Below are 7,928 nucleotides of genomic sequence, written 5' to 3'. Positions count from 1 at the left end.
ATGCGTTACTCACCAGTGGAATGATGAAGCTTGCGTCAGCTCCAGAAGTACCGTCGCAGGATGGCATTCTGTCGCGCCGAGGGACGTTTCTGTTGGACACCTGAGGGAAGGACACATAAAAACATCAGTTTACACAGCAGGCATAGTCAGTCCCAAAAGGCTCGCTACTGCCAATACACCCATACTTTCTGTAGTTCCCTAGTTCCCCGCTTACCTTCTGTAGTTGTTTAATGATATCCTCATCTTTGTTGAGAAGGGCTTGTACGCGCTGTAGACACCTGCATGAAACACACAACGTAGTTTCACACAGTGAGGCAACGCTGATCTGAAAACACTAGTTACACACAGTGAAGGGGCAACGCTGATCTGAAAACACTAGTTACACACAGTGAAGGGCAACGCTGATATGAAAACACTAGTTATCACACAGTGAAAGGCAAGCTGATCTGAAAACATTACAGAAGGCAACGCTATCTGAAAACACTAGTTAACACATAAGGGCCAATGCTGATCTGAAACACTAGTTACACAGTGAAGGGCACGCTGATCTGAAACACTAGTTACACAGTGAAGGGCAACGCTGATCTGAAAACACTAGTTACACACAGTGAAGGGGCAACGCTGATCTGAAAACACTAGTTACACAGTAAGGGCCACGCTGATCTGAAAACACTAGTTACACAGTGAAGGGGCAATGCTGATCTGAAAACACTAGTTACACATGAAGGGGCAATGCTGATCTGAAAACAACTAGTTTCACACAGTGAAGGGGCACGCTGATCTGAAAACACTAGTTACACAGTGAAGGGCAACGCTGATCTGAAAACACTATTACACACAGTGAAGGGCAACGCTGATCTGAAAACACTAGTTACACACAGTGAAGGGCAACGCTGATATGAAAACACTAGTTACACACAGTGAAGGCAATGCTGATCTGAAACACTAGTACACACAGTGAAGGGCCAATGCTGATCTGAAAACACTAGTTACACACAGTGAAGGGCAATGCTGATATGAAAACACTAGTTCACACAGTGAAGGGCCAATGCTGATATGAAAACACTAGTACACCAGTGAAGGGCCAACGCTGATCTGAAAACACTAGTTACACAGTGAGGGCAATGCTGATATGAAAACACTAGTTACACACAGTGAAGGGCAACGCTGATCTGAAACACTAGTTACAACAGTGAGGGCAATGCTGATCTGAAAAACACTAGTTACACAGTGAAGGCCAACGCTGATCTGAAAACACTAGTTTCACACAGTGAAGGGGCAACGCTGATCTGAAAACACTAGTTACACACAGTGAAGGGCAACGCTGATCTGAAAACACTAGTTACACACAGTGAAGGGCAACGCTGATCTGAAACACTAGTTACACACAGTGAAGGCAATGCTGATCTGAAAACACTAGTTACACACAGTGAAGGGCAACGCTGTTTTGAAAACATAGTTACACACAGTGAAGGCATGCTATCTGAAACAGTATACACAGTGAAGGGCAATGCTGATCTGAAAAACTAGTTAACCACAGTGAAGGGCAACGCTGTTTTGAAAACACTTTACACACAGATGAAGGGCAATGCTGATCTAAAACAGTAGTTACACAGTGGAGGCAATGCTGATAGAAAACACTAGTTACACAGTGAAGGGCAACGCTGATCTGAAAACACTAGTTTCACACAGTGAAGGAAATGCTGATCTGAAAACACTGATTACACACAGTGAGGGCAACGCTGATCTGAAAACACTAGTCTCACACAGTGAAGGGCAATGCTTATCTGAAAACACTAGTTACACACAGTAAGGGCCAACGCTGATCTGAAAACACTAGTTACAACAATGAAGGGCAACGCTGATATGAAAACACTAGTTACACAGTGAAGGGCAACGCTGATATGAAAAACCATAGTTACACACAGTTAAGGGCAACGCTGATATGAAAACACTAGTTCACACAGTGAAGGGCAACGCTGATCTGAAAACACTAGTTACACACAGTGAAGGGCAACGCTGATTGAAAAACACTAGTTCACACAGTGAAGGCAATGCTGATCTGAAAACACTAGTTACACAGTGGAAGGGCAATGCTGATCTGAAAACACTAGTTACACACAGTGAAGGAATGCTGATCTTGAAAACACTAGTTTCACACAGTGAAGGGCAATGTCGGTCCTGGACGTTTAAGATTAGGGAAGACGATACTTTTTTTTGTGTGTGTGCATGGCCTTATTTCTATTACAGTATATTGGATGACTGTCATTCATAATCCGTTCACCGAGTTCAATGTAACATCGACATGTTAAGGCTACTAAAATGTTTCCTATACTCATGAGGTTGCTACAACATAGCAATGGAATTAAAGTTTATAAAGTAGGTGCACAAGTCGGAACACAAGTCGGCGTAATCAAGGTGACAGACAATACCGCTTTGCACACTCTTGATCTACAGTGTAATCATTAGTCCAAACAAAAGTTTCTATTGGCCAAATTGAGCTTGGTTTATCCCCGTTTCGTTCCGTTTAAGAAACACTAACAGAAATCAGTGAAATGAATACACCCCTGRTCACCCACACAGTTCACTTTCATAGCAGCCACATACAAACAGCATGATCACTTTGCGCATTGTATAATTCCTTCTCACATCTATGTGCTCTCCTCCTCTCACCTTCGCTTGTGGACTTCAGTATATAGCTCCCTCTCTGCTGCCTCCCCATTTTTGAAAGAATGTATTTGTTCAAAAATTGTCTTTAAGTCAACTACTCACCACATTTTACACACTGCAGTGCTAGCTAGCTGTAGCTTACGGTTTCAGTACTAGATAAATGATCTGATCCTTTGATTGGGCGGACAACGTGTCAGTTAATGCTGCAAGAGCTCTGATAGATTGGAGGACGTCCTCTGGAAGTTGTCATAATGTGTAAGTCTATGGAAGGGGGTGAGAACCATGAGCCTCCTAGGTTTTGTATTGAAGTCAATGTACCCAGAGGAGGACGGAAGCTAGCTATCCTCTGGCTACACCATGGTGCTACCCTACAGAGTGCTGTTGAGGCTACTGTAGACCTTCATTGCAAAACAGTGTGTTACTAAATGATTGTGACGTGAGAACATGTTACATAAATATATAAAAAGGATAACTTTAACGTTTTACTATTTTTATGAAATTCACTGAGTAAGTGGATCCTCCCCTTTCTCCTCAGAGGAGCCTCCATTGGTGAAGGGGGAATGTGGATATTAAAACACCAGCAGCCATCCATCCCAGTCATGTGTAGGGTTGTAAAACTCCAGAAAAGTTCACAAAATGTAAAAGTTWTTCAGAAATCCCAGAAACAATAATTTTTGGAATCATCCATCCTGGAATTCCTCAACCAGGATTTTTTTTTTTTACCAAAAAAAACGGAATTTTGCAACCCTAGTTATGTGAGAGTAAAGCCTCCACTCAATCACCTGGTTTAGAGTCCAGGGTCTTCAGGTTCTTCAGCTTCTTGACCTTCATCTGCTTGACCGTCTCTCCAGCCTGCTTCATGTCTCCAATACGGATGATGTGAGGCCARTGTTGGAGGGTCTTCGCAAAGAACGGGTTGGTCACGCCAAGAATCACAGAGGGCCTGAGAGACAGACAGACGTGTTAATAAATCATAGTAGCTCTACTTGTCAACAAAAAAGCATGTCTGACTAGCTTCTGTGTTCCATATGTTCCCTAAAAACTCATAGCTAGCATGTCCATACTCCATAGCTAGACAAATCAAATGTGAAGTATAAAGAGATTGGTATTCCTCCTGTTACTCACAGGGCCTGTGTAGATAACTAGCTTGAGAGTAGAGAGCAGAGCGGTATACGTAACGACAATGCAGGATCAAGGAGTTAGCCAACTTATCTAAATACTTAGAAATATATCAACTCAGCAAAAAAAGAAAAAAGAAGAAACGTCTGTTTTTCAGGACCCTGTCTTTCAAAGAATTTGTAAAAATCCAAATACTTCACAGATCTTATTGTAAAGGGTTTAAACACCGTTTCCCATGTTGTTCAATGAACCACAAACAATGAATGAACATGCACCTGTGAAACAGTTGGTAAGACAGTAACAGCTTCCTTACATCCGAACATGCACCTGTGGGAAGGTCAAGGATGGCAACAACAACTGCCCAAGTTACACCAGGAACGCACAATCCCTCATCAGTGCTCAGACTGTCCGCAATAGGCTGAGAGAGGCTGGACTGAGGACTTGTAGGCCTGTGTCTAGTGAGGACCTGCCTTACATCACCGTCAACAACGTCACTATGGCACAAACCCACCGTCGTTGACCAGACAGGACTTGCAAAAAGTGCTCTTCACTGATGAGTCGCGTTTGTTTCACCAGGGTGATGGTCGGATTCACGTTTATCGTTGAAGGATGAGCGTTACACCGAGGCTGTACTCTGGACGGGATTGATTTGGAGGTGGAGGGTCCGTCATGGTCTGGGGTGGTGTGTCACAGCATCATCGGACTGAACTTGTTGTCATTGCAGGCAATCTAAACGCTAGCGGTTACAGGGAAGACATCCTCCCCCTCATGTGGTACCCTTCCTGCAGATCATCCTGACATGACCCTCCAGCATGACAATGCATCAGCATACTGCTCGTTCTGTGCGTGATTTCCTGCAAGGCAGGAATGTCAGTGTTCTGCCACGGCCAGCGAAGAGCCCGGATCTCAATCCATTGAGCACGTCTGGGTTAGATCAATCGGAGGGTGAGGGTAGGGCCATTCCCCAGAAATGACCGGAACTTGCAGGTGCCTTGGTGGAAGAGTGGGGTAACATCTCACAGCAAGAACTGGCAAATCTGGTGCAGTCCATGAGGAAGAGATGCACTGCAGTACTTAATGCAGCTAGTGGCCACACCAGATCTGACTGTTACTTTTGATTTTGACCCCCTTTGTTCAGGACACATTCCATTTCTGTTAGTCACATGTCTGTAGAACCTGTTCAGTTTATGTCTCAGTTGTTGAATCTTGTTATGTTCATACAAATATTTACACATGTTAAGTTTGCTGAAAATAAACGCAGTTGACAGTGAGAGGACGTTTCTTTTTTTGCTGAGTTTATATATAATATATTTTAAGATAATCTTGAAATGGTATGCTCTAATTGATTCAACAAACAAAACACATCTAAGCTTTTTTAATGAATAAGCAAATCCATAGTTATTTCTGCTTTGTAGTATACCTCAGCTGAGAGTACAAGGTGTTTCAGTTGTGGCCAGTTACTCACGGGGTCCGTGTCCTGGTGGTGCACTCTTACTATAGTGCTCTCGCCGTGTCCTGGTGTTGTACTCTTACTATACTATAGTGTTACTCACGGGCCTGTGTCCTGGTGGGTACTCTTACTATACTATAGTGTTACTCACGGGCTGTGTCCTGGTGGTGTACTCTTTAAACTCGCTGTCGTGGATGTGAAGTACGGTCTGAAGTCACTGCAGTAGCGCAGTGGAGAGATGCAGCTGGACACACACACAGACACTAATTAGTGATAGAACTCCAGACACACAGATAATCTGGTGCTACTGGCGCAGACCGCAGGTAGCTACTGGCGCAACCGAGGTAGCTACTGGCGCAGACCGAGGTAGCTACTGGGCAGACCGCAGGTAGCTACTGCAGTAGCTACTGGCGAGACGAGGTAGCTACTGGCGCAGACGCAGGTAGCTACTGGCGCAGACCGCAGGTAGCTACTGGCGCAGACCGCAGTAGCTACTGGCGAGACCGCAGGTAGCTATGGCGCAGACCGCAGGTAGCTACCTGGCGCAGACGCAGGTACAGCGCAGACGAGGTAGCTACTGGCGCAGACGCAGGTAGCTACTGGTGCAGACTGCTGGTACAAAATGCTGTGAAAAAGTAATTGCCTCTTTTCCAAAACACAAAATCAAGTCTACATCAGAATGGCTGAAAAGCAACTCATTTAATGTTTTGGAACGGCCTAGTCAAAGTCCAGACCTAAACCCGATTGAGATGTTGTGGCAGGACCTGAACTGAACAGCTCTAGCCCGAAAACCACACAGATGTCGCTGAGTTACAGCAGTTCTGCATGGAAGAGAGGGACAAAATTCCTCCACAGCGATGTGAGAGACTGATCACCAACAACAGGAAACGTTTGGTTGGAGTCATTGCAGCTAAAGATGGCACAACCAGTTAGTGAGTATAAGGGGGAAAATACTTATTGTGTTGCATAACTTTGTTAAATTAATTAAATAATTGTCCAAATGTTGAGTTATTTGTTCACTCAGGTACCCTTTATCTAATATCAGGTTTTGATTGAAGATAAAAACATTTAGTGTCAAAAAATATGCAAAAAGAGACAATTGTAAAGGGGAACATACTTTTTCACAGCACTGTATTTTACTTTATAGCTGTGTACTTTTTCAAAAACAAAATGGTATGTTAATCTTTCTAGCCACACCCTCCTTGTCTCACCTGACCAATGCCAGAACAGTATCGGAGGATTCTGCCGGTGATGGTGCCATGACAACCAGAGCCTCACCTAGCAACACCAGCTCCCATAACATCTGAATGTGGAAGAAGACTGGGTGGAAACACCTGTGGAGAAGAAGAGACGGAACTGTATCTGCTCTCCACTTCCTCCTGGGTGGATTCTCTACACAGAAACCCCATGTTACCATGGCAACCASTCAGTGTGTCAACAACATAAAGCAGCTCAGTGTCCTCCTGGCTGGAGTCAACCTGCACTCCCACTCCCTACCAACAGGTGGCATCAGAGAGCTGGGGGGATTATACAACAAACCCATCAATAGTCCAGCACCCTATTCCCTATATAGTGCACTACTTTTGCAGACCCTGGTCATAAGTAGTGCACGATATAGGGAATAGTGTGCCATTTGTGATTGAACAACCACTACTAACATGTACTCACGTGAACAAGTCTACCTCGTGGACCGTGGGGAGGACTATGGACACCAGGTTGTCATTCTGTAACAAAAACAGGCATCAGGTATAATTAGGGTCACAGGGTTTTGGACAGACTACCAGCAGCGTATCAGAATGACATGGTAGGAGTGTGAAATGGCATGCTATTCTCTATATGGTGCACTGGTAAAACGTAGTTCACTRTAGGGAACAGGGAGCCATTTTGTAGTGTKGTTTGTAGCAGGGTGATTCTCATCCTCACCTGTGTTGACTGAACCAGCTGAGAGGTTCCWGGCTTGTCGTAACATGTTGGGATCCGAACCTAGAAAAAACAGAAAGATTATTGATTAAGTTGCTTAACACTAGAATCATTACTGTAAAATATAAGTACTTTGTGACCACTGTTGGTGTAAAAATAATTATTAAAAAATATATATATTTGATTGATTGGTAATCGTAGAAAAGGCCTATATTAATATTTAGCTGTACTGCACCCATTATAGAGGGTTAGTATTTTCCCTGGGTTAGACATACCTTCCTAACTGCACCCATTATAGAGAGGGTTAGTATTTTCCCTGGKTTAGACATACCTTCATTACTGTACCCATTACAGGGAGGACCAATATTTTGCCTGGATGAGGAGTGGGCCAGCGGTCGATGTCGTTGCAGGCTGTCACACACAGAAACGAGCCACATGAAGACACACAGACGGACTACAGGGTTCACCGGGCCAATCATAGTTGTTACGACTGAACACCATTAATATGACAGGAAAAGAGACAGATCAGACAACACTTTATAAAAAGGGACTAGACCCTCTACTAAAAATCAGCCAATAGTAGTCCCCTCCCGGTTTCAACTGACGTTTCCCCATTGGAACAGGATGAAATTAGGAGACCCACCAGCCTCCAGACATGGCTCCTGCTTCTCAAAGTACTCTGGAGCGATGAGCTTCAGCAGGGAGTGGAAGAACATGACGTAGGGTAACTTGCTGATAAGGACCAGGGACTGGAACACACACACACACA

The 7,928-nt window shown here is 44.2% G+C and overlaps 1 protein-coding gene across 1 annotated transcript in view; it reads right to left on the bottom strand.

Annotated features, from left to right (window-relative positions):
* The window catches only part of dennd6aa (DENN/MADD domain containing 6Aa), a 43,978-nt gene that overhangs the window by 20,477 nt on the left and 15,573 nt on the right, over positions 1–7,928 (bottom strand). The window contains 8 exon segments of the mRNA XM_070439401.1: positions 3,453–3,621; positions 5,391–5,434; positions 5,437–5,483; positions 6,451–6,573; positions 6,908–6,963; positions 7,163–7,222; positions 7,491–7,570; positions 7,803–7,908. Coding sequence (XP_070295502.1) covers positions 3,453–3,621; positions 5,391–5,434; positions 5,437–5,483; positions 6,451–6,573; positions 6,908–6,963; positions 7,163–7,222; positions 7,491–7,570; positions 7,803–7,908 — 685 coding nt within the window.

The sequence above is a fragment of the Salvelinus sp. IW2-2015 genome, unplaced genomic scaffold, assembly GCF_002910315.2.
Source record: "Salvelinus sp. IW2-2015 unplaced genomic scaffold, ASM291031v2 Un_scaffold1618, whole genome shotgun sequence".
Taxonomy (NCBI): domain Eukaryota; kingdom Metazoa; phylum Chordata; class Actinopteri; order Salmoniformes; family Salmonidae; genus Salvelinus; species Salvelinus sp. IW2-2015.
The sequence above is the reverse complement of the archived record's forward strand: the minus strand, read 5'-3'. Positions and strand labels throughout refer to the sequence as shown.